Source organism: Ailuropoda melanoleuca, chromosome 16 (genome assembly GCF_002007445.2).
Source record: "Ailuropoda melanoleuca isolate Jingjing chromosome 16, ASM200744v2, whole genome shotgun sequence".
In the NCBI taxonomy this organism is placed as follows: Eukaryota; Metazoa; Chordata; class Mammalia; order Carnivora; family Ursidae; genus Ailuropoda; species Ailuropoda melanoleuca.
In genome coordinates this window covers 4,393,915-4,420,799 of record NC_048233.1, presented here as the reverse complement: position 1 = coordinate 4,420,799, position 26,885 = coordinate 4,393,915, and the positions used below count along the sequence as shown (strand labels likewise).

Sequence of the window (26,885 nt, the reverse complement as noted above, 5' to 3'; positions counted from 1 at the left end):
CTTAATAAACAACTGCAGCCTTAAAACTCTACCCAAGAAAGATAATTTTGTGCTCTAAAAGGAGAAACCCATGTCCAGCCCTGGGAAAACCTCCATCTACCAAAGAACAAAAGGAAAGATCAGTGCAATGCAACTTGAAGGATTTAAGTTAAACCTGAAGCAGAATCTTCTGCCACCATGAGAGAATTGTCATCAAACAGGTTATTAGTTGGGGCGCCTGGGTGGCACAGCGGTCAAGCGTCTGCTTTCGGCTCACGGCGTGATCCCGGCGTTATGGGATCGAGCCCCACATCAGGCTTTTCTGCTGTGGGCCTGCTTCTTCCTCTCCCACACCCCCTGCTTGTGTTCCCTCTCTCGCTGGCTGTCTCTATCTCTGTCGAATAAATAAATAAAATCTTTAAAAAAAAAACCCAGGTTATTAGAGGAGGCTTTGTGGTTCGTGTGTGAGTGTGTGTGTGTGCATACCTTTTTTGTTTGCTTTTTTTAAAGAATGGAAAACCTATTTCTTTGCCCACCATTATTTAAGTGCTTTGTGGCCAAAAAGAAAGTAGGCTACCACTTAACAACTGTCTCCAGCCTAAGGAGAACATGATTAGTCTGTGTATGGTGGTGAGGCAGAGATCTTTGTCCATTCAAGCTATAAGCAAACACATCTCTTTTTTTTTTGAGAGAGAGAGAGAGAAAGGGAGAGTGCAGGGTGGGGGAGGTGGGGGCAGTGGGAGAGGGAGAGGGAGAGAGAGAATCTTAAGCAGGCTCCATATCTGACATAGAGCTCAATCTCACAAACCTGACATCATGGCCTGAGCCAAAATCAAGAGTTGGACACTTAACCGACTGAGCCATCCAGGCACCCCAAATGTTTCTGACTAATTCATCACCAATAGTATTGGGATTATAGTATAATTTTAGTATAATGTTTAGTATAACTCGCATACAATAAAAAGCACAAATTTTAAATGCGTGGTTAGGTGTTAAGAGTTTGTTTTGTTGTTGTTTAAGTTCACTTAGCCAACATATAGTACATCTTTAGTTTCATATGTAGTGTTCAGTAATGTATCAGTTGTGTATAACACCCAGTGCTCATCACATCACGTGCCCTCCTAGGCCTAAGAGTTTTGAAAATGTATACCTGTGTAACCACCACTTGAACAACCAATCAAGATATAGAACATCGCCATCCCCTAGAAAGTCCGTTAAGGACTTTAAGCCCCTTGGCAATCAATCCCCACCACCACCCAGGTGATCAATCATCCAACGTCTATCACTAAAGCTTCCTTCTGCCTTCATATAAATTGGGTCATATGGTATGTACACTTTTGTGTCTGGCTTCCTTTGCTCAGCATTAGGTTTTTGAGATTCATCTAGCTTACTGCACATATCCAAGGTTTGTTCCTTTTTTCTTGTTCTTGTTGTCGACTAGTATTCAATTGTATGGACGTTTACCCATTCACTTGTCGATGGGTATTTGGATTGGTACAAATAAGGCAGGTACAAACCTTCTTGTATAAGTATATTTGAGGATATGTTTTCATTTTCCTTGGGTAAATACCTAGAAATGGGTTAGCTGGTAGGTGTTTAATTTCATAAGAAATTGCCAGTTTTCCAAAACAGACGCTCTAGTTCATGATCCCACCAGCAATGCATGAGCTCTCAAGCTGCTTCACATGCCAGCAACTTAGTATTACCACGTCTTAAAATTTTATTCGTTCTTGTAGATATGAGCTGGTATCTCATGGCAGTTTTATTTGCATTTCCCTGATACCTGTTGATGTAGATAACTTTTTCATATGCTTATTGGCTATTCATATAAATCTTCTATGATGTGTCTGTTGGAGTCTTTTGTCCATTTTTTTCTTGACCTATTTGTCTTTTCCTTATTGAATTGTAGGAATTTATATATTCCGGAAACAAATCCTTTGTCAGACGTATGTATTGTGAATATCTTCTTCCAATCTGAGATTTGCCTTTTCATTTTCTTGATGTTGTCTTTTGAAAAGCAGTTTTTAGTTTTGATAAAAGACAAGTTTTTAGGTGTTTATTTTTTAATGAGTAGAATTTTTTGTGTCCTGCCTTATCTTTGTAAAGGTAATCATCTATGTTTTCTTCCAGAAGTTTTATAGTTATGGCTTTTACTTTTCTATGATTCACGGCAAATTAATTTTTTTCATATGGTGTAAATTAGGGATGTGAGTTCATTTCTTTATACAAAACAGATGATGTAAGCACCATTTGTAAAATAGACTATCACTTCCTCCATTGAATTACTTTGCCATCTTTGTCAAAGATTAACTATATATTTGCAGTTGTTCCATTAATATACCAATTCAACACTAACCTGATTACTGTAGCTTTATATTAATTTTGAAATAGTGTGAGTCCTAGCTCTTCTTTTACAAGGTCTATTTTAGATGCTATGCATTTCCATATACATTTTCGAGTCTGCTTATTAATTCACAGAGAACAGCCCTCTGGAGTTGATTGGAATTGCATTGAATCTATAAATCAACTTGGAGAAAATTGATATCTTACAAATATTGGGTCTTACAATCCAAGAACACTGACACAGACTTTCATCTATTTAGGTCTTCTTTAATTTCTCTCTGCAATGTTTTATAGATTTTAGAAGTCTTGCATTTCTTTCATTAAATTTTTTCTCAACTATTTTACTTTATAGTACTGTATATGGTATTTTAAAATTTCATTTTCCAATTGTTTTATGTCGGTCTACATATTGACCTTGTGTTTTGCAGCCTTGCTCCCATCACATATTAGTTGTAGTATGATTTTTTTGTAGATTCCTTTGTTTTTCTATGTAAAAAATCTTGTCACTTGTGAAATTAAGACAATTGTACTTCTTTTTTCCTATCTGTATGCCTTACATTTTTTGTTCTTTCCTTTTGTTTCACTGCACTGGCAAGGACTGCCATGCAATAAAACATTGAATAAAATAGGAGAAGACAGGCATTCTCTCTTTGTTCCAATAATATAAATGTCACCATTGAGTATAATGTTAGCTGTGGGCTTTCTATAAATGTCTTTTATCAGATGGAGACGTTCTTTTCTATTTATAATTTGCTGAGAGCTTTTATCATGATTGGCATTGAATTCTGTCACATGCTTTTTCTACATTTATTGAAATGGTATGTGACTTTTCTCCTTTATTCTGATAGTATGTTGAACTCCAAAGATTGGTTTCAAGTGCTGAACCAACACTTTGTCATGGTGTATTATCTTTTTTAAATAGTGCTGGGTTTTATTTACTAGTATATTGTTGCAAATGTTTCTGTCTATATTTATGAGAGATGTTAATCTGTAATTCTCTCTTACCTTCTCTGGTAATAAGTTATGCTGAGTTCATCACACAAGTTAGAAAGTGTTCTCTCATATACTTTCTGAAAAAGTTTGTGTGAGATTGGTATTTTTCTTCTTTAAATATTTGACATATAATTCACCAGTAAAACTGTCTGGGCCTGGAGTTCTTTTTGTGGGAAGATTCAATTTTCCAATAGATAGAGGGCTGTTTTAGTTTTCCATGCATTCTTACATCAATTCTGACAAACTGTTTTTCTAAGGAATTTATTCATTTCAACTAAGAGATCAAATTTATGGGAATAACACTGTCATAATATCCTCAAATTACCTCCCAAATGCTTATATGATCTGTACTGATGTCCTTGTCTTCATTTATGATACTATAATCTGTATTTCATCTGACTTTTTCTTGATCAGTCTAACTAGGGGTTATCAATCTAATTAGTCTTTTCAAAAACTAACTCTTAGTTTTGTTGATTTTCTACATTGTTTTATGTCTACTTCATTGATTTGTGCTCTCATCTTTATTATTTGCTTTTTCAAATTTACTTGGGTTTTATTTGTTTTCTCTGCTTCATAAAGTAGAAGTTTGATCATTGATTTTGTGCCTTGCTTTTCATCTAATACAAGCATTTAAAGTTATAAGTTTCTGGGGTACCTGGGTAACTCAGTTGGTTAAGCATTCAACTCCTGATGTCAGCTCAGGTCATGATCTCAGGATCATGAGATTGAGCCCTGCATCAGGCTCCACACTGAGCGTGGAGCCTACCTAAGATATTCTCTCTCATTCTCCCTCTGCCCCTTCCCACTGTCTAGAAATACATAAATAAATAAATAAATAAATAAATAAATAAATAAATAAATAAGAAGTTTCCCTCTAAGTTTTGCTCTAATTACATCCCACAAACTTCCATGTGTCTGTTTCTTAGTTCAGACTGCAATAACAAAATACCCTAGACTGGGTGGCTTAGGAAACAAACATTTATTTCTCACACTTCTGGAGGCTAGAAAGTCCAAGATCAAGGTGCCAGCAGATCCATTATCTGGTGAGGGCCTGCTTCATGGTTTGCAGATGGTCATCTTTTCTTTGTATCCTCACGTGGTGGAGAGCAGAGTGAAAATGCAAGCCCTCATATCTCTTTTTATTTTTTCAAGATTCTAGAATACATTATAAATTTATTTTGCTGAGAGAATGATAAATTATCTAATAAATGATGCTGCAGTGCCTAATGATCTCTATGAAAATATGGCTGGACCATAACCTCACAGAATATAGAACATTACTTAAATATTAAATATTTTTTTAAAAATAAGGACAAATAAATACTTAAATATGGGGGAAAAGTGACTCATGAAGAGGTATGATATACATCAAAAATACTACATTGTATTTCTCATTTATATAGATTGAATCCTGGGGAATATGTATAGGAATGTGTATTAAGCCAGGGGGATCAACATGGAAGGAATGTAAAGTTGGATGGGGTCAAGTTTATTGATATGGGCTCACTAAGCAGAGATACTGGGTTCACTGTTTTTGTTTAGTGGCTTAGAATGCCTGTAACAGTTGGTTTGTTTGGGTAGCTGAAACATGGACCCAAGGTGAGCCCCACTAAATGAAGTTGAAATGCTAGAACTTCCTTGGTATGCTGAAGAGAAAGGTATCCAAAGGCTTAGAAGATTGGAATGTTAGAGTGCATTTGTCATATGAGACCTACTCACCAACATCAGAGAACAGACCTTTTACCACAGCTGTGAAAAATAAGTTTGCAAGGGGTGTACAGCATCCTTGAAGAACTCTGGTTGCTCTTCTCTATAGGTCTGAAATTACAGTGGGAACTGCTACCGTCGAACTGAGATCCCTAATTGCATTGGGAATAATAGCAAACTGGGATTCTAGGGAGGCATAGGTCAAATCACAGCACCTAATCACCATATATTAGGTGGCTGTGATTACTGCAAAGAACTTGGGAGCCAAAGCAGTATTCAGAACTCTGACTTGCAGAGACCTATGGTGTTGGCCATAGGTCTCTAGAAAAGAGATCATTGAGTGTCTAGAAATGAAATAGCTAGGAAGCATACTGAATTCTTACTCAATCTGTTTAACAGAAAAATTATAGGCCTAGTGAACAGAGATCTTGTTTGAATCACCAAATCTAGAGTCACACTGTTCAACTCATTCCCAGACTTGAGCCAGTTAACAGATCCAGAACTCTTGAATGAAGGAAAGGACATGTTCCATGAAGAAAAACCCTGTTACAGTGCCAAAAATGGATACTGTTAATCTTTCTTCCAGTCTTCACCAACAGGACCTGCAGCCATTACCACATTACAGTGTGACTACATTGGAGAAAGGAAAATAAATCAATTTTTGAGGATTATTGGACACTGGCTCTGATCTGACACTAATTCCAGGAGACCCATTTGTCCAGGGACAAATTCCAGGAGATCCATGTCCCCAGTCAAGTGGCCTGTTTGCCTGTGAGAAAACAGAGATGGATCTTGGAGAATGACTATAGATTATCATGGACATAATCAGGTGGTGATTCCAATTACAGCAGCTGTTCCACATGTCATTTTATTGTTTGAGAAAATCAATACAGAGGGTTGCTGGTTTGTTGTTGTTATCAATTTTAGAAATTGATCCACCTATATTTCTTCAAATCACAGCTCCCATGCTTTTGAGGTCTTTAACCCAGAGCATCATTTAGCCGCTGTGTGTCAATTTCCCCTTCTGGAAAATGGAATGATAATAGTACCTACTTCGTAGGGTTGTTCTCATGATTAAATAAATGAAGTTAAGTGTTAAAAAAGTGTTAGCTCTGGCTCTTTGTGACAACTGTCACCATTTTCATCCATGCAAGGAAACAGTTGAAGATGAGCAATAATTGAGGAATGGAGGCAAAGTAGTGGCAAAGTTTTCAGAGATTTGTCTGCCATAGCCATAGTTGGAAGTCCTTACTGCCTGTCTTGATGGAATTAGATTGGCCCAGTGCCTCTGCAGATTCTGTTGTTGCTAAAGGGGAGCTTTCCAGATGCCCGCCTTAAATTCAATGACTTCTGTCACTTCTTTGACCCCTTCCTTCCTCTAAAGCTCCATACCACAGGAGTTTGGTTCAAAGGTACATGTCCTAGAGAAGAGTTGTGACTTAGCAAGGCTTCCCCCTGCTCAACCCACCAAAAGAGAGGCTCTCTCCTGTTCCTTCACCCCTACCTTAATCATTCCTAGGAGAGAAAAGCCCAAAGAAGTCTCCAGACATTTCAGACAAGAGCATGCCACTCTTTGTTGAAAACAATTCCCAGCCCCCAGCTGTGGATGCCTTTGCCTCCCAGCTTCCCTGCCTATTAAACACATGACAGTACCTTGACTAATTGCTGGGAAATGAGGCCCTGAAGAATCTATTTCAAAAGAACCTGCAGCAAGATTGTCAAAAGAAGAGAGCTGGCCAGGAGTGGGATCGGCGCCCAGGGCTGGGGGCTGGGAACACAGCCTCACTGGTAGGGATTCTTCTGGCAGCTGAGGAACCTAGCCCAGGGGCCGACTGTCAAAGATCCTGGGAATTCAGAGCTGGGATTTGGGAGGTCATGGATCTGGCCCTCTCCCCTCTGAGCAGAAGCCTCAGTAAGGACACATCTGTCATTTCCTCTCCTATTCAAGATTCCTTCTTCTCAGAGACGCCCTCTAACAGCTTGGCCATGGGATGGAAGAACAGAAGTGTCCAGAATCACCTCTTACTGTGCCCTCCAGCCCCCAGGGGTGCCCTCCCCCAAACTCCACACTTCTTGTTTGTATTTACAGACTAATCAAACCCAATCCATCCCGCACCATGTTTCCTAAACACTCACTGATCACTATTAATCAGCAAGCTGACGGTGCTGCTGCCCGCCCCTGTGAGCATCTTGTTAATGATGGGAGAAGACTGCCAAACGGCCAGCTCGGCCCCGGATGGTGAGGAACAGGTCTTATCCAGACTGAGACGGCAAAGGCATCGCCACAAGCTATCTGGCATAGAACGGAGATCGCTGGTGCTTGATAATGAGAAACAAGCAGGCCTTGTCTCTGCAAAGAACAATGTTCAGAGTCCATTCACATGCCCCACCCCCTGCCTTTTTTATACCAGATGATCTTGGAGACCAAATAGGGTGGAGGAAAACCTCAAGGGTGAAGGAAGTCTAGGTAGCTGCCCCTACACTGAAGACCTATGCATTTGCCCAGAAGCCAGATCTAGAGATGGATGGCCTACAGCAGCAGGAGGGATTTAAGCTAGGTGATCAGAAGTACTTCCAGATGCAAAATATTGCTAAAACTATTTAGGGCAGGTTACTAAGGAAAGAAATGACCTGAGGATCATTTGCTCCATGTTTATTAGCTTGGTCTCTACTGTATTTATATGTTTATGTACAAGTTTGGGTTTTCCATCAATACATGAAATGGAGGGAAGCTGGTACAGTATTTATTTGATGAGCCTTGGTTTCTTCTCCCACTGGAGGTCACACCCTCCAGGATGCCCAACCATGTGCCGACCAGGCATCACCTGAGTGATCAGATTAGCAGCCATGTCAACAAACATTTATGAATCATACAGTGTGTCAAGCCCTGGGTGAGAGGCAGGGAAACCAAGTCCTGAGAGAATTACAGAAGTTAATCATAGCACAGGAGAGCACATCATAGGAGCCAAAGTTATGGCTGAGCAAGAACTTAGTTATTCAGAGGGAGGTGTCCCAGAAGTCAATCACAGGAGGCTCCGTTGGCGGAGTGGAGCTTGAAGACTGGGGAAGGATAGGCATAAGGTGCAAATCATGATTGGTTGGTTTCTAATGGAGGAATTTCAGGCAAGCCCCAGGGGAGGCATTTTGGGGAATTAACATCTCTTCCTAAGAATCTACCTCATTGAAATAAGTGCCCAGAGCCACACAGCTGTTAGAATTTGTCACATGGATAACATGTCCTCTAATTAGGGACAGGATGAGCTCTTGAGGATGTCCTTTCTGCCTCCCAGAACCTCTCACAGGCCCAGGACAGGGCTCAGTGCACCACCTCACCCCAACCCCACTCCCATGGGGAGTAGAATCAGGGAAGGAACAGCAGCTCACTTGTCTGCCCTAAGATGACTGTGAGCCACCAAGAACAGCAGGCTCAGCTGCCCAGGCCCTCCTGGGCCAGGACCCCCAGAACAAACACAGGGCCCAAACTTTCTCCCCTGCAGGTCCCAAGCCTAACGCTTTTATGTGGACAGCAATTCCTGGAGGGTCAAACCCTGAGTCTCCCTGAGGTGAATGAGCCAAACCTCTGAGCCTCGAATTAACTCCTTCACTCTCTGCCTCCACGTGGAATTGCAAAGGAACAACCAGAAACAAAGTCAACATTTCCAGAAATAAAGAAAGACCTGGTTTAAAGTCTATATGGCATGGTAGTTAGGGATGAAGCCCCTGGGCCGCAAACATGAAGGTTTCATTCCTAGCCCTGCCACTTACTAGCTTGTGACCTTGCGCACAAAAGAAGCAAAGAATGAAAGTTGACCTGGATTCTTAAGATCTCACATCCTCACATATAACCCGGGGACAAATAATCTTGTATTCCTCAAGTTCATTTTAATGAATTTGTATTATTTTGTAAGTAGGTGGGTGGGTGGCTTAGGGGACAATGTGCCTCTTTAAAAAAGGAATATATGAAATCAAAACAGAAACAACAAGAATAAATATTAAAATAATACAAATTTGGCTTGTCTAAAAACAAACACACAAATAATTATAATTGGGGACAAAATAGTAATACCAACTTCATAAGGTTGACCTGAGGAATAAATGAGCCAAACATGTAAAATCCTGGAACAACACCCAGCATGTTGCAAGCACTCAAAAAAAGAAAAAAAAAAAAAGGAAAGAAGTGCTGGCTATTATTTTTAAATACTCTTATGGCAGTAACAGTGTTACCATTTTGTCACTGGGAGTGTTTACAAAGGCATCTAATCGAAAGGGGAGCTTTGAGACTTATTTTGAAAATGCATTTGCAAAGCAAGCAAGGCTTTGTTCCTTTTCTCAGTATTTCTTCATACTGTAAGGGGATGATAGAAATATTTTCTTCATAGGGTTCTTAGGAGGAGTAAGTGAAATGATACGTATAATGTGCTTAGAACAGTGCCCGGCACTGCATAAGCACCCAATTAATGAGTAAGCACTCCCCAATCTGGGTGGCTGGAGAAAATGCTGGAGGTGAGGGGGGTGGAGGTTTTCTGGCTGTAGGGAAGCTCTGTTCTGTTCTACAGGGAACATAAATCTTCCCTGCTATGGTACAAGCCAAGAATTTAGACACAAGAATTTCCCAAGAATCCATCAGGATGGCAGACCTGGGCCAGGTTTCCAAGGAAGCTTACTGTGTTTCTTCCCCTGGAGGTGCTTATTGATCTAGGACCTAAGGGTTCATGTTCAGGCTTCCCTGAAGACCAGACATCATGGGCTCTGGAAGGTCTTCTCAGCCTCAGGACTTGAGTTGCAAAGCATCTGAGCTCCTAGAGCAGGGACCTAGAACAAAGACATCTGGTCCACCTGGATCACCTGGGTTTAGGGTCGAGAAGACACAGGTGCTGGACCATAAAACAAAGAAACCCTAAGCCCCTCCTTGCTCTCTGGCCAAGAAACACACAGACATATGTTTCCAGCTACTCACCTGCTGCAGGCCTGGCCCTGACCCTCTCCCAGAGAGGCTCATGGGAGGGAGGGCCAGGGACCTTGGGCCACTGGGAAAACCCCCTTAATGATAGTAGACAGTTGAACACATTACGCTGCCTCAGAAAGCAGTGAAGGAACAGCAGGGCCGAGCTTAGCATGGTTTACCTCATGGATCCCGAAGTGGGCGTAGGAGTCGAAGTAATAATCTCTCGAGGTCATCTCCTCTGGGTTCAGCAGCTTGGACATCTTGCCCCGTCCTGGGCAGCTGGGTTGAGTGGACACATGATGGACACATTGCACGGGCTTGGGTGGGACGATGGGCTGAGGGGGCTGCGGGGGGGGACTGCTCACCTGAGGGGAAGAGAAGGGGCCCAGCGTCAACAGCAGCAATGAGGTACTGCCCTCTGAGATGCCGCCCCTCCTTGCTTCCCCTTCCTGATCTCCAAGGCTCCAGCTGCCGCAGCAGCAACTCCTAAGGGACAGATGGACCGGCTCTCTGACAGGCCGACTGAGGGCTGTGATTGGTGGAGAGGAGCCATGCTACTGAGGAGCCAAAAGGACCTCAAATTAACCCAATTCCATCACTAGTCAGGTGACCTGAGCCAATCTAGGCCTCAGTGTCCAGACCTGCTAAATGAGGACAAAAATACATTCCTCCGGAGGCAAATAGTGACCACTCAGTAGAGGGGGTGCTGTGTAGCATCTCATAGCCTGGTGACCGGAGTATAGATTTCAGAGCTGGTCTGCTAATACTGGAGCCCCAGTCCTGCCACTGATGAGCTATGCGCCCAACCTCGGGCAAATCATTAACCTCTTAGTGCCTTGGTTTCCCTATCGCTCACATGGGAATGAAATGATCCCCACGTCCTAGAGTCACCCTGAGAACCAAGTAGCTGGTATTTGTGACGTGCTTATAAAAGGGCTTAGCACATGATCGGTATTTGTTAAATTGAATCCCACCTGCACCCTTAGGAAGATCAAGTCCCTGGGCTTCTCTCCAGCAGGCAGCTCTTGTCCCCCAAAAGGTAGGTCTCTCAGGTTCTGGGGCCTCACACCTGTTGTATTCCCTCCTCTTTTCTGCGAACCTTACTCTGAACTTCAGCAGAAGTTTACTCTGAACTGCGAATGACCACGCTGACAGTGGCCTCCTGCCTGCGCATGACCAAGCATGCTCTTTCTGGTTTCTCAACCCACTATGCAGCCCCACTCTACACCCCACTGCTGCTGCCGGTCACTGGTCAGCACCTCCTTCTTCACAGGCTAAGGGGAGGAGGGAAAAGGAGAGGAAATTCAGGGAGTTTTGGGGCCCAAACGTTTGGCTTGACTGCAGACGCGAAGTCAACCTAGTAGAAGAAACTTCCCTCCCCAGAGCATAGGAATCCAGGTGTACACAGCACAGTAAAGGCCTCAAAGCAGGGCAGAAGTTTAAAATATAGAGAAGCAGGATTATGCCATAGTTGGTCCTCTGGGACTCCTGGATCCCATCCTGCCTCTAGTAAAATTAAAAATAGATATTGAGAGGCAGGTGGTACGGTGTAAAGCATAAATCCTGGGGCCACACTGCCTGGCTTTAAAACACAGCTCTGCTGCTTAGTGGCTGACAAATGACTTTGGAAGTCGTTTGTCATCATGTGCCTCAGTCTCTTCCACCATGAAATAGACATCATGATAAAACCCATCTGAGAGAGTAGTCAGGAAGTTTGGGTGAGTCCATATATGTGAAGTGCTTAGAACAGTGCCTGACAATAGTAAGCTCTAATATTATTATTACCATTATCATTATTATTCAGATTACATAAATATGTCTCTGTTTCATGCCTTGATTTTCTCATTTGTGAGCTGAATCAGCTCGGATTTATTAATCTCCTTCCCAACAAAGGAAATAGGGAGGCCCTAGGACAGAGCAAGATCAAGAAACCCAAGTGACTCCACCTCTCCATTGTGCTGTGTGTACAGCCCCCAGACTGCCCTGTGTCCTGGGCTGGAGGGGAGTGAGCTCAGGGGAGTGTGATGGTCCCACTTTCCTGGTGTATCTAGGCTACAGCCTCTGGGAAATAAGCAGACTTCCCAGTTTAGCAACATCAGATTTGAGGTCGGCGAGATCCCGGCTGGCTGGCAGAGGCAATCGGGGCTGCCTCATTAGAATGCAGCAGGTGTGCCCACCCTCAGCTTGGGATGTTGGTCACGGTCTCTGGGAGGCTAAAAATAGACTGTGTCAATTGCATACTCCCGTGCTGGCTGCAGAGTCACCTCTAAAGCTAAAGAAGGCTCCGTGCATGAAGCTGACCCCAATCTTGACTCTATTTAAATATATTAAAGAGAGAAAAAGTCCTAGCTGGTCCAGGCAGCATGCATCGTCAGGGTCACAGGAGCCTCCTGCACCCCTTAGCTGCCGTTCAACCTGATTCCAGGGTCCTCTTTCCTGCGAAGTCCCTGAGATCCTTTTCTCAGCTGCCAACTTACAAAGTGTCTACCACGTACCATACATTGCATTCATGAGGCAAAGGGATGAGTGAATTTGGGGGGCCATTTGCCTAGATAACCAGAGGTCAAAACAAGAGGACAAAAAGGTGACTGTGGCCCAGGCCCTGGTCCCAAAGGCTGTCATCCTGGCTCAGCCTCTTGCAGAGGGGACTTGTACTCTATCCATTAGCTGATAGATGTGTCCTGTCCCTGGAGGCTAGGAGTTGGGTGGGAAACAGCAGTGGCCTGTGATCCCCAGGCATTCAGCTACCTGGGGTGTTGTTTTTCATTCCATAAATACCTACTGAATATCAGCTGTGGCAAGGCACTGTGCAGGTTCTATGTAAGAACAGAGATGTATAAGAAGAGTGCCCTCAAAGGACTCTGCTTTCTGGAAGGAATGTAAGACCTTAGAGGGCTCCATTAGATGATGGAACAGGATTTATTTTATAAGAGAAGCTCGAGCAAACTGTTCTGGGAGTTTCAAAGAGAGAAAAGAATTGGAAAAGCTTGGGATAGCTGGCAGTTGGGTAGGTGGGGGGATTTCTGAATGGGTTTTGGTAGGTGGAAATGGTAGAGGGAATTCCAGGAGGAGGGAATGTCCAGAGCAAAAAGATAAAGAGGTGGGAAAGCTGTGAGCTTGTTTGAGAAGCTACTTGGCCAAGATAGTGGGAGATTCCACTGAAAGGAAATTAAGGCCAGGCTAAGAGGTTGTAATTAAATACAAGACAATGGGGAGTTGTTGGTGGTTTGTTACCAGAGAGTTCCATGGTTGAGCTGTACTTTAGAAAGATTAATGTGGTGGCGGTGTGCAGGAGGGGCAAGGAGGAGAAATGACAAGTCAAGGGACTGGGCTATAGAAGAAAGGCATGAGCTTATGAGACCATTTTCAAAGTCCAGTCAAGAAATAATGAGAACTGGAATCCATCAAAATCCTAGAGGAGAGCATAGGCAGCAACCTCTACGACATCGGCCACAGCAACCTTTTTCATGACACATCCAAAGGCAAGAGAAACAAAAGATAAAATGAACTCGTGGGACTTCATCAAGATAAAAAGCTTCTGCACAACTAAGGAAACAGTCAAAAAAACTAAGAGGCAGCCCACGGAATGGGAGAAGATATTTGCAAATGACACTATAGATAAAAGACTGGTATCCAAGATCTACAAAGGACTTCTCAAACTCAATACACGAGAAACAAATAAACATATCATAAAATGGGCAGAAGATATGAACAGACACTTTTCCAATGAAGACATACAAATGGCTAACAGACACATGAAAAAATGTTCAAAATCATTAGTCATCAGGGAAATTCAAATCAAAACCACATTGAGATACCACCTTACGCCAGTTAGAATGGCAAAAATAGACAAGGCAAGAAACAATTGCTGGAGAGGATGTGGAGAAAGGGGATCCCTCCTACACTGTTGGTGGGAATGCAAGTTGGTACAGCCACTCTGGAAAACAGTGTGGTGGTCCCTTAAAAAGTTAAAAATTGAGTTACCCTTTGATCCAGCCATTGCACTACTGGGTATTTACCCCAAAGATACAGACACAGTGAAGAGAAGGGCCATATGCACCCCAATGTTCATAGCAGCATTTTCCACAATAGCTAAATAATGGAAGGAGCCAAGATGCCCTTCAACAGATGACTGGATTAAGAAGATGTGGTCCATATATACAATGGAATATTACTCAGCTATCAAAAAGAATGATTTCTCAACATTTGCTGCAATGTGGACGGCACTGGAGGAGATAATGCTAAGTGAAATAAGTCAAGTAGAGAAAGACAATTATCATATGGTTTCTCTCATCTATGGAACATAAGAACTAGGAAGATTGGTAGGAGAAGAAAGGGATAAAGAAAGGGGGGGTAATCAGAAGGGGGAATGAAGCATGAAAGACTATGGACTCTGAGAAACAAACTGAAGACTTCAGAGGGGAGGGGGGTGGGGGAATGGGATAGGCTGATGATGGGTAGTAAGGAGGGCACGTATTGCATGGTGCACTGGGTGTTATACGCAACTAATGAATCATCGAACTTTACGTCAAGAAACAGGGATGTACTGTATGGTGAATAACATAATATAATAAAAAATATTATTACAAACAAAAAAAATAAATAAATTCAATGAACCAAAAAAAAAAAAGAAAAGAAAAAAATAATGAGAACTGAAACTACCATTGTGTTAGAGGGCCTGCGTGCCAGGAAAAGGGCAGAAATCGAATCTCCACAGAGATTGACTATGGGTTGGCAAGTGATGGGATATAGAGGAAAAGAGAAACATTGGAACCCAAGATGACCTCAACAATTCAAGCCTGGGTGACCAGGAAGACAGTGGTGACATTAATAGGAAAAAACAAGTCAGCGGGAAGAGCAGGTGGGGTGTGAGGGGGCAATAATGAATTTCCACTTGGATTTGTGAAGTTTAAACGCCATTGAGTCATATAAGAAAAGAGTCTAGTTAGCAGAGAGTAGTGCAGTCCTAGTCAATAAACATAATAAATAGAATTGAAAGACAAATTATAAACTGAGAACTACGTTTCTAACATAGATGGATGAAAGTGAATACCCTTAATATGTAGAGCGCTCTTATAAACCAGTAAGAGGAAAACCAGTATCCCTTATTTAGTTTTGGACAAGGGATCTTTATGGTCAATTCACATGAAAATAAACACAAATGGCAAATGAAGATGAGGCAAAAATATTAGCCTCCCTAGACACCAGATAGCTTCAAATTAAAACAAAAAGTTATCATTTTTAATTATTAAATAAGCTTGACTCCTCCCACAACTATGATAACACTACATTTGTAAAGGCTATAGAAAAAGAGGTGCCTTTACATAGTTCTAAAGAGGATTTTTCTGGAAGGCAGTTTGATAAAAATGCATTAAAAGTCTTTAAAAGCACAAATCCTTAAACCTAGTAATTACTTCTTTTGGAATTCATCCTGAGGAAAGAATCATGGCAGACAACACAAAAATAGGAGTCAACCTAGAGGTTCCACGAAATAGAACTGATTACATAAACTGTGGTACATCCACACAACAGAATGCTATACATCCGCTTACAATGTTGTGGCAGAGTGTTTAATAAAAGAAATATGATCACGATAAGCTGTGGGTTGAGGAGAGCAAGTGGGAGAAGAATAGACAGTGTGATCACATTTTTAAAATTAAAACCTATTCATGCCTGTGTTAAGAGTGGAGACTCAAGGAAGTCACCAGAATTGGCAGCGATTATGACAAGGTGTTGGATGGTAAACAGTTAATTCTTTCCTTTCCTATGCTTGTTGATATTTTCTAAAATGCATGCCATTAACATGTACTACTTTCAAAAAGAGCAAAGTGTAATAATATTGGCAAAAAAAAAGAAATGTGATCCCAGACCTCTGAAAAGAAGCTAAGGCTGGCACTCTGGATGGAAACCATCTGCTCAGAGAGGGGCCAAGGAGCTCCATTGGGAAAGACCCACCAGGGAAGGAGGTAGAGGGGAACAAAGCTAGGCCAGGGAGAGAAGGCAGAAGCTTCCTTCTCTGAGGAACTTGAAGGCACCAGGGGATCTGGGGGAGAGGCTTAGGGAGGATGTGTCCTCATCCCTCCAGTTCTGTGACTGCCCCTCCTCTGAGGATGTGTGATACAAGCGCTGCACTCCAGTGACCACTCAATGGCACCAAAGCAAAGACAATCTCTATCTATCCTCACTTATCCAGAAGGACGCCATGCTAGGAAGCTGTGCAGTCACTTCTAGAGCTGAAGAAATCTCCACGCATGAACTGACCCCAATCTTGACTCTATTTAAAGGTATTAAGAAGAGAAAAAGTCCCAGCTGGTCCAGGCAACATACTTAACCAGGATCACAAGGGCCTCCTGCACCCCTTAGCTCTGAGTCCAAGGTTCCCTTTTTCACAGGGTTCCTGAGATTTTTTCCTCAGTTTCCAATTACAAAATGTCTACCATGCAGCATACATTGCATTCATAAGGCAAACAGGTGAATGCATTGGAGGGGGGCATTCACATCAATAGCCACAGGTCAGACCATGAGGACAAAGAGGTGACTGTGGCCCAGGCCATGGTCCCAAAGGCTGTCAGCTTGGCTCAGCCTCTTGCAGAGGGGACTTGTACTCTGCCCATTAGCTGATAGGTGTGCCCTGCACCAGGAGGCCAGGAGTGGGGTGGAAGATAGCAGTGGCCCATGATCCCTAGGCATTCAGCTATCTGGGATGTTGCTTTTCATTCCATAAATACCTACTGAATATTATTGGTGGCAAGGCACTGTGCAGGTTCTGTGGAAGAACAGAGGTGTATACAAACCCTCTAGGTCCCTATATGGGCATATATGAACCAGTATAGGAATCCAGATATTTCTGTGGAAGCTATCAATGTTGGTTAGGCCACAATGGAAGGTCCTTTGGAGGGGATGTGAAAACCCAGTCTTTGGCATATCTGCTTACCCTCCACGGCCCTGGAAAGACTTGAACAATGTAGGGAATGTGTCTTGGAGGATGATGGTGGGTTCATCTGGGAAGTCAAGAAGCTCCGACTCCTCCATAGGCCAACCAGAGGCTCTGGGTGAAGGCAGCCTTCAAACTTCAACTTATCTTGTATATTTTGGCCGAGAGGGCCCACAATGGTTGGGAATCACAGAGGGAGATGGAGGCCAGACTGACTCCCAAACTCAGCTCCTCAGTCTCCCCACAGCTGTGGCTATCATAGCTCCAATTTCCTCCCTGTGCCCAAGTTCCTTCCCAGTAGACATTTTAACCCCTCTAGTGCTGCAGAATGAGACCTGTGTTCAAATTACTCTCAAGTTCCATCCTTGATGCAGTGGGATGCTTGGTGCTGCAATGCATACAGACAGCCCTGCCTTGCTCTCCCGCCTCCTCCCAAGGGCCTCAGGCTCAGGGCACTACTATTTTCAGAATAGCATGTTGCCTGCTTTCCTGATCTTTTGAGACTCACCTGTCACTGTCAGGATTTATGACTTTGTCTTCTACTCTTAGTGCCAACTGCTGATTGGGACCCTTCAGACACTGTGACCTGCCCAGGGCTGGTCTTTCCCAAGGCATCTTTAGCAGTTTTTCTTCCAGTAAATCGTCTATGATCTTCCTAGTCCACCCCATTCTGCTGGGGTGAATGGGCTCAGGTCCCACTAAATGCTGAGATAAGATAAAGGGTTGTAGAAACATCAAAGCTGGAGGAAACACCAAAACTGGAGACCAAAAGGAGGATGGCTTCCTGAAGAAGTGGTATTTGAGCTGGTCCTTAAGGGGTGGGGAAGGGGCAGGGGTGGGGGTTCAGGGAGACCATTTTCTTTTTAACCTAACTCACTTCCATCTGAAAATAAGGGCAAATAATAGGTCATGACAATGATGATGGTTGATCCCTAACATTGATTGATCCCTAACACTAGGCACTGTACTAAGCACTTTAAAAACATTGGGTGTTATACGCAAGTAATGAATCATGGAACTTTACATCAAAAACTAGGGATGTACTGTATGGTGACTAGCATAATATAATAAAAAATATTATTAAAAAATTTTAAAAAATAAAAACACCATCTCATAAAATCCTCATAATAACTCAATGAGGGACTGAAATTTGTAGACAAAGAAACTGATGCTCAAAAAATTCAGTCAGAGGTCACAAGTAATGGAGCCAGAACCTAAACTGATACCTGTTGGACACCAAAGTCATGCTCTTGACGTTGATGCTCTGGTTAGCTCAGTTCAGTCACACCAAGCTTAACTGAGCTACCGCTAGAAGCCTGGTGCTCAGAAACAGGTGGCAAAGCTAGCCTAGACAGGAAGCCCAGTCCTGGGTGGAGAAAAAGGGTCAACAGGCAATGACTAAAAAGAAGAAAATGCCTCAGTGAAGGTAGGCAGAGGTAGGTACCTCTCCAAGGTAATTGAGTTCAAAAGGGAGCAAACAGTAAGCTCCAGTTTATAGAAGGAGGAACTGAAGGCCACATTAGAAAAGGAATGTGTTTAGGGTCACACAGGCAAATCTAGAACTGGAACCTCTAAGAAAATAGAGAAGGAGTGGTGGGGGAGAGGCGAAAGAGGTCTTAAGGAAGGAGAGTGGAGGTGAAGAAGATATGAAGGGGGAAGCTAGGCAGCAGGGGGCAGAGAGAAGCCAGCACTTTCTGCACCAGGCAGCTGAAGTTAACCCAAGCCCATTGGGCTATAAATGGCTCTTACTGACACCAGCCCAAGCTGTAAAAACGATTTTCCTGAGAACAAGAGGCTCCACTGGAGGAGCCAAATCCTGCTCTGTTTTCCAAATGTCAAGAGAGCTTTTTCTAACCTGAGTCGTCTGTCCTCAGCAGCAGCCTGCCTAGCTTGAGGTCCCATGGAGGGGACAGAAAGGGGACTGCAAGGGTGTGTCATGGCAAGGTGGGCAAAGGAGAATGTGGGAGGAGGGGTGACCCTCCCACCAGGTCTCACCACATCTTTTTCCCCAGATGCCTTTGTCTCTCTCCCACCTTCTACTAGCCCATGCTCACATCTGGCCCCTGCCCCAGGGTCACGCTCAGACTCTCATCACACCCTTTCTTCATCTTGATGTTTACTCATAAGACTGTGATCTTGTGGTCCATGAAGTTGATAATCACCTAGCATGTGTCTGCCTTCAGATAGGGACCAGAGCTTCACCTGAAAGGAGAAAATTGTAATGGTAGAATGTCAGGCAACAGCGCTCTGTTGGGCATGTGGACCTCTCCTATTGTCCAAGATCACATAAAAAAATATATAGCTTTCATGTCTGCCTTTGGCCAAACACAACCCTGGTTCCACCCTCATATCTACTCTTCCGCAACCATGTTTCCTATCATCTAAGCTGAAGATGAGTCCCAGCAAAGCAATGTCGAAGTCGGCCTCCCTACAATGAAGTGCTGTGCTAGACTACATAGTGCCAGCTCATGGTTTCTCACCCTGGGAGTCAGAAACCTGAGAGTCTGGGGGATAGGGAGAAGATCTAGATGTTGCTGGTCCAACAAAACTGTGTTGTCTTCCTGTACCTGGCCTCCAGGGCACCTGGGCCTGTACTATTTGTCAACAGTCACCCTCATGTCCCTCAGTAGAGTTGGCCCTTTAAAGCCAGAGACTCTCTCTAGACCCCCCTGGGGCAAGGCCAAGCACTGATGCATGTCACAGAGTGTCAGCTGCTGTCACCCACTGGGATCATCCTGTTTTACAATGTCCCTGACTATGACTGGCACCTTAGCAGAACCCATCTTCAGATGCTTTATTACTTTAGATTCAAATTCCCTCCAAGGCTGTCCTCCCTTGAATCCTCTTCCCTCAGGTCCTGCCACCCACTATTCTCAGGCCCCACTTTTCTACTGGGGAATGCTTTGCACTGGGGAATGTTGCCAGGAGGCCTGGCAGGACACTTGCCTGAGCCAGGGTTTACCGAGGGGTCTAAGACAATGGTTTTCAATGTCTAGTCCCCAGACCACCAGCATCAGCATCTCCTGAGAGCTTGTAAGAAATGCAAATTCTTAGCCTTTACCAGAAACTACTGAATCATAATCTCTGTGGTAGGGTTTAGCAATCTGTTCCAACAAGGATCCATGTGATTCTGATGTATCACAGAGTTTGAGCTCCACTGGTCTAGAGTTACATTTTTCCGCATTGTATTCCACAGAATAGATATTCCTAGAAAAGCGGTTCCATGGTCAAGTAAGTTTGGACAAATAAGCTAAAGAGATTTCTTCTCATTTTTCCCCCAGCTTTCTTGAAGTATAACTGACATATAACGTGTAAGTTTAAGGTAAACATAATGATTTGATATATGTACATACTGAAAAATGTAAAGAGATTTCTTAATTGCAATACTTTTAAACCTCTAATTTGTTAAAACAAATTGTGACTCTCCAAGAGGGAGTTAGGGTGTCTATTGCTACCAACTTATGGCTGTGACATCCTTTTTTTTTTTTTCTGAGAGCTCTATAAACATCTCTAGAAATTAATGTTCTGAGGAAACCATCTGGGGGACTCTGATTTAGGACAGTGTTTCTCTATTAAAATCTGCATTAACCACCTTGGGATTGGTCTTAGGCCACACCCCAGACTGATGGAGTCAGAGCCTGTGGGGGTGAGACCCAACAAGCTGCACATTTAACAAGCTCCCCTACTGATGCCTATGAAATCCTGGTCCAGACAGAGTCGAGGACAGCTACCTGCCTTCTCCATTACTCTCTGACCCCTAATGCAGTCCCCAGGGCCAGCCTGGCATAGCCTTGGTGCTACTGTGATACCCTAGACAATGTCTGAGCCGGGCCAAGGACACCTGGACCAGAGGCAGCAGCAGTTCACAGAAATCACCTTCGCTCCCACAGAGAAAGAGCTGGGATTGAGTGTAGCTGTGCCACCTTTAGGCCTTTGGGCCAGTCCCTAACTTGCTGCCATTACCAGGGCCATGATGTGCCTCAACTCAAAGGGCAGTCCTCGGCAGCTGTGCACTGTGTCTGGGTGCTTCCCATCAGCCCCTGGCTGTCTCTTTGTGGTACAACAGCAGTGCCTGCTTCAAATCGAAATGGCATTGCACCCACACGGCACTCCCTCTGTCTCCTGGATCAGTAACTGCTGGGAAGGAATCTATTGGATTTGTTGGGCCTGACCTATTTTTTAAATAAACTGGGGCTGTTTTCCAGCTATTAGTCACTTTTCTCCCAAGCCTCCACATATTAAATTCTCTTCTTATATCCTCAGATATTTTGGCTGCAAGAGATGTCAGGTTAATTGGATGCTTGGCTCCTGGCTCTTCCTCCTTAATGGGCTTAAAAAGCAGACTTCCCCCCTACTTCCTCCCTTTCCCTCCCCAAGGCAACAAGAGCCTTTTTCTCTCCTTTGACTTGAAAGAGGTCACCAAGCACTTGGCTTCCTTCTCCACTTTCCTGTACGGGCACATGTGCAGAAAGACACAGCCAATGTCCTCACACCCATACCTCACCCAGAGTTGGATTAAGCTTTGGTTTCATATTTGGGTCAAATCATCCCTGTAGGACCTGAGCTGGGTTCATGATTCCCCACCCCAGACTGGGTCATCCATGGAGGCAGAGGGTATCAGGCAGAGGTTGCACAGATGGAACATCTGTGGGTTCTTGTCTTAGTTTGTTCTTGTCCTATTCAGGTCACTATGCAAAAGCAATTTAGCCTTTCCTACCTTCAGTCACTTTTTCTGTCAAATGACAACGATTATGTTTCCCACTTCTTTCACAAGCCTACTGTGATGACTAAAAGATGCTGAGTATGTAAATATTTGCAGGAAATTCTAAAGTGTGGTAAAGGAGTATGAGACTTCCCTCTGTGGCAATCTGAATCTATGCCCTTATGCTATTTTTGGATGTCCTCTGGGCTCTTCTCTGGCACTAGACACAGTGGCTTTGGCTACCCTTAGCATTCTGTTCTTCTGCCTGCCTGACTCTGGTCCTCCCTCTCCACATTGTCCACTCTCTAGGCTTTATTCTGCACCCCCCCTTCCTTGGAGCTCTCTGAGTATTATACAATTGCTTTCTTCAGGAACATGGCCATCATGGAAAGTCAGTCATTTTTTCCAGCCCCTGACACCTGGTCTCTTCTACTCCTATTCTGAGTTCATATGGCGTCTGCTGGTCTAAAGCTACTGGTTACATTCTGTGTTATTTTGTTGACAAATGGTCTCACAATTGTAGGTGTTGCTTCTACAATCAAGAGTAAATTCCTTCAGACTAGTAACCAGATTCTATGCATTATCGTTTCTCCTTTAATACTTGGCATAAAGCTGCGGCTCAATAAAGATGTGTTGGTTACAGTATCCTTACACTTCAATTGGGTCAATGTTGCCCTTCATAAATATATTATGAAAGTGAAGTGAAGGAGACTTTTTCCCACCATGTAATCAGAGACCTATCATTCCCCTTGAAAGGGTAGAGAGACAGCAGGAAGAAAGACAAAACTGAGGAAAATAATTATCAGAATCTTAATAATACTTAACACTCTTTGGAGGGTTCAGTGGTACTCCAAATATCTTTATCAAGAAGTGTCTTATCTCCTGATCTTCTGAGATTTCTAGGAGAAGAAAATATCTTTCAAATATAGAATGGATTTACTAAGCACCCATAATTCCATCTGTACAGACTACAAGTGGTTTCAAGTACAGATTCAAGCGTATCTGTTAGATATTTTCCCAACAATCTCTTCACACCAAGTAGTGCAAGGCCAGAATTGCAGGTAATGATACTGTGGCTCAGGGAAGCTGACTGACAGATTCAGCCCATATAGCATACCTGGTCTGACCCTCACAGAGCCTCAGGCCCCATAATCTGGCCATTAACCTGATGGCTGAAGAAAAGTGAGCTACAGAGTCCATACATAGGAAAGAAAATATTTGTCAAGACCATAGCCACACCAACTAGCTTCTCACTTGGTTTCTATGGACTCCTCCAGACACTTTCTATCTAGTTCTAACAAACCCATTTACTCCAAATAAATGTATTTCCACCCAGATCCTGAGCAGAAGTGACTGACTCCTTTAATCAGAGATTCTGATGCAAGTTTGTACAGGAAATACTGGCATTCCAGTTAGAAAAAGAACAATGTCAGTCATCCGGTATATATTTGGCCCCTTCTCCAAAGGTGGCCTCCAACTGGCCAATGACAGATTCCAGGAATCTGGGTTTTTAAAAACATTCCCAGACAATGCCCATGATCAGTTAAAAAGCCAGGCAAAACATAAGAAATAACAATTTCAAGACATTGAAATGAGGCAATGAAAAACTGCATCCCTGAGATGGCAAACAAAAAAAGTGAATCTTACAATAGCCCAGCTTATGTCTAGTGTGAGTATCCAGGCTACAGTGCAGGGAGTGGAAATCTGTCTTAGTGGAAGAGATAGAGGTGGGACTCTGGAGATAGCAGGGCAGTGAGAGTTCGCAAGGCAAAATACTGGAGGGTAGAAGACTGCAGGGAGGGGGGCTTTGGAGATCTGGAGGCAATTTCCCTCAAGTCTTCAGCTGAAGTGGATCAAACCATGCATGTGAAGAAGCTACCTGATGCCAGGAAAAGACCTACTGAGAAGACAGAGGGACTGATTCATTGTTCTCACAGAGGGACAGGAATACTTCCTTCCCCCCTAAGCCAGAGTGGAAAACTTCATAATTCAGGAATATGCAGAAAAAGGTTATTTTTCCCTTAGTGGTGGAAATTAGCTCTAAACTAAAGGCTGCTTTAATTCCATCAAACTAAACTTAAGAGCAACACCTGAAAGGGTTAAACTGTTCAAGTAATTTAACTGCATCCCAGAACAAAGCCTAGAAATAAAATATGTCAAAAAATATCCAGGACCCAACAATATCCCAAGGTCTGGATTACACAGTGTTTGCCATTCAGTTAAAAATTATCAGACTAACCAAAGAATTGCAAAAATATTACCTATAATGAGGAGAAAAGCCAGTCTCATGAAATCAACCCAGAAAGGAGACAGATGACAGAATTGGTAGACAAGGTCATTAAAATTGTTATTTGAACTATTTCATATGTACAAGAAACTAGATGAAAAATTAAACCTCATAAGTAGAGACATGAAAGATAGAAAAATGACCCAAACTGAACTTCTAGACATAAAAATTATATGTGATGAAAAATATATACTGGATTAGGTTAATAGCAGATTAAACATTATAGAAGAAAGTATTAGTGAACCTAACACAAGGCAATAAAAACTATCTAAAATAAAACACAAAGGAAAAAAAACTAAAAAGTAGTTAAACAGAATGAAATCTTGCCATTTTCAACAATATGTATGGACCTAGAGAATATAATGCTAAGTGGAATAAGACAGTCACAGAAAGACAAATACCATATGATTTCACTCATATGTGGAATTTAAGAACAAAACAAATGAACAAACAAAGGGGGAAAAGAACAACAACAAAAACAGACTCTTAACTATGGAGAACAAACTGATAGTTATTAAAGGGGAGGTGGATGGGAAGATTAGTGAAATGGGTGAGGGGGACAAAGAGTACACTTATCTTCATGAGCACTGAGGAAATGTATGAAATTGATGAACCATTATATGGTACACCTGAAACTGATACAACACTGCATGTTAATTATATTTGAATAATTAAAGTTAAACAGAGCATCAGTGAGCTGTGGGACAACTTCAGGTGTCCTAGTCCACATGTGATTGTAGCAGCCAAAGAAAGGGGAAACAGAAAAATAGTTAAAGAAATATTGGAATGATGGCTGAAAAATTCCAAATAATAAAAACCATAAATTTGCAGATCCAAGATACTCAACAAACCCTGAAGAAAAGAAATACAAAGCAGAAAAAATTACACCAAGTTATATCATAACTGGGGCACCTGGGTGGCTCAGTCAGTTAAGCATCTGCCTTCAGCTGAGGTCATGATCCTGGGGTGCTGGGATCAAACCCTGCATTGGGCTTCCTGCTCAGCAGGGAGTCTGCTTCTCCCTCCCCCACCCACCTGCTGTGCTCTCTTTTGTGCTCACTCTCTCCCCCTCTCTCTCTCAAATAGATAAATAAAATCTTGAAAAATAAAATTTAAAAAAGTTACATCATATTCAAACTGGTTAAAACCACTGATAAATAGAAAATCTTAAAAACAACCAGAAGGAGGAAAAGAGATTCTATATACAGAACAAAGAAAATAATGACAGCCAACTTATAAGTAACAACACAGTCCAGAAGACAGGACAGCAACATCTTTAAAGTACTGAAAAGAAAAAAGAAAAACTCTCAACTTGTAATTCTATACCCAATGAAATATCTTTAAAAATAAAGGCAACATATGGTGTGCCTGGGTGGCTCAGTTGGTTAAGCATTTGCCTTCAGCTCAGGTCATGGTCTCAGGGTCCTGGGATCAAGCCCTGTGTTGGGCTCTCCGCTCAGCAAGAGAGTCTGCTTCTCCCTTTCCCTTCCCTGGTTCATGCTCTCTCTCTCTGTCTCTCTCTCTCTTGCTCATTCTTTCAAATAAATAAATAAACAAAGGCAACATAAAAACTTTTTAAGTCTTACAAAAGCTGAAATATTTCATCATCCTCAGGCCCACACTATAAGAAATGTTAAAGGACACTCTTTGGGCAGAAGGAAAATGACATCAGATAGAAATTTGGATCTATGTCAAGAATGGAGTGCTCTGCAAATGGGTAAATATTTAAAAAAAAGTTTTTCTTACTATTTAAATGTCTTCAAAAAAAACCAAACAAACAATGTCTTATGGTATTTATAACATGTATAGAAATAAAATGTATGGTAGCAGTAACACAAAGGCCAGAAGGGGAAAATGGAAGTATACTCTTATAAGATTTTATAATATATGTGAGGTGCTGTAATTTTACTTGAAGATAGACTGTGATAAATTAAATATATATACTACAAAGTCTAAAGCAGCCACTTTATAAAAGCACAAAATGTTATAGACAATAAACCAGGAAAGGGTATAAAATGAAATTATTAAAAATACTCATGTATTACCCCCCAAAAAAAAAAGTTGAAAAAAAGGGTGAAGGTAACAAAGTACAGATAAATGATATGGAAACAAATAGCAAGGTGGTAGATTTGAACCCAATAGCACCAATAATTACATTAAATATTAATGATCTAAACACCTTAATTAAAATGCAAAGGTTGTCATATTAGATTGAAACACAGCCATATGCCACCCTATTTGAAACTTACTTTTAGCATAAAAAAGTAAAAGGATGAAAAATAGTATACTACAGTCCATAGTCTGGTAAACAAACTGAGGGTTTCAGAGGGGAGGGGGGTGGGGGATTGGGTTAGGCCGGTGATGGGTATTAAGGAGGGCACGTAATGCATGGGGCAGTGGGTGTTATATGCAAGCAATGAATCATGGAACCCTACATCAAAAACTAATGATGTACTGTATGGGGACTAACAAAACATAATAAAAAATTTAAAAAAGGAAAAAAAAGAAAAATGGTATACTGTGTTAACTTTAATGAAAGGAAAGCTAAAGTAGCTATATTAATATAAGACGAAATAGATATAAGAGCCAATATCAGGAAAAAGAGGATATTTTCATAATGATTAAGATCCATTCATGAAGAGAACATAATTTCAAATGCATATTCATCTAATAAAAGATATGCAAAATATATGAAGCAAAACCAAATAGAACCAATTATTAATGAAATAGAAATTGAAAGTACAATGAGATACTACCTCACATTCATTAGGATGGCTAATATTTTTTAAAAAGAAGGAAAGAAAAAGAAAATAACAAGAGTTGGCAAGAATGTGGAGAGCTTGGAACCCTTGTGCACTGTTAGTGGGAATGTAAAAGGATGTAGCCACTATAGAAAAGAATATGGCATTTCCTCAAAGAATTAAAAATAGAATCACCATATGATCCAGCAACTCCACTTCCAGGTACATAGTCAAAAGAATGAAAGTGGAGTCTT

At 42.2% G+C, this 26,885-nt stretch overlaps 1 protein-coding gene across 3 annotated transcripts in view; it reads right to left on the bottom strand.

The window, feature by feature from the left end:
* PRMT8 (protein arginine methyltransferase 8) overlaps positions 1 to 26,885 on the bottom strand; it is a 91,436-nt gene that overhangs the window by 41,452 nt on the left and 23,099 nt on the right. For 2 of the 3 annotated variants that reach the window (XM_002914115.4, XM_019793691.2), the window contains exon 2: positions 10,147 to 10,332. The exons of the other annotated variant lie outside the window; for it this stretch is intronic. In XM_002914115.4, coding sequence (XP_002914161.1) covers positions 10,147 to 10,332 — 186 coding nt within the window. The remainder of the gene's footprint in view (positions 1 to 10,146; positions 10,333 to 26,885) is intronic. 3 annotated transcript variants of the gene reach the window in all.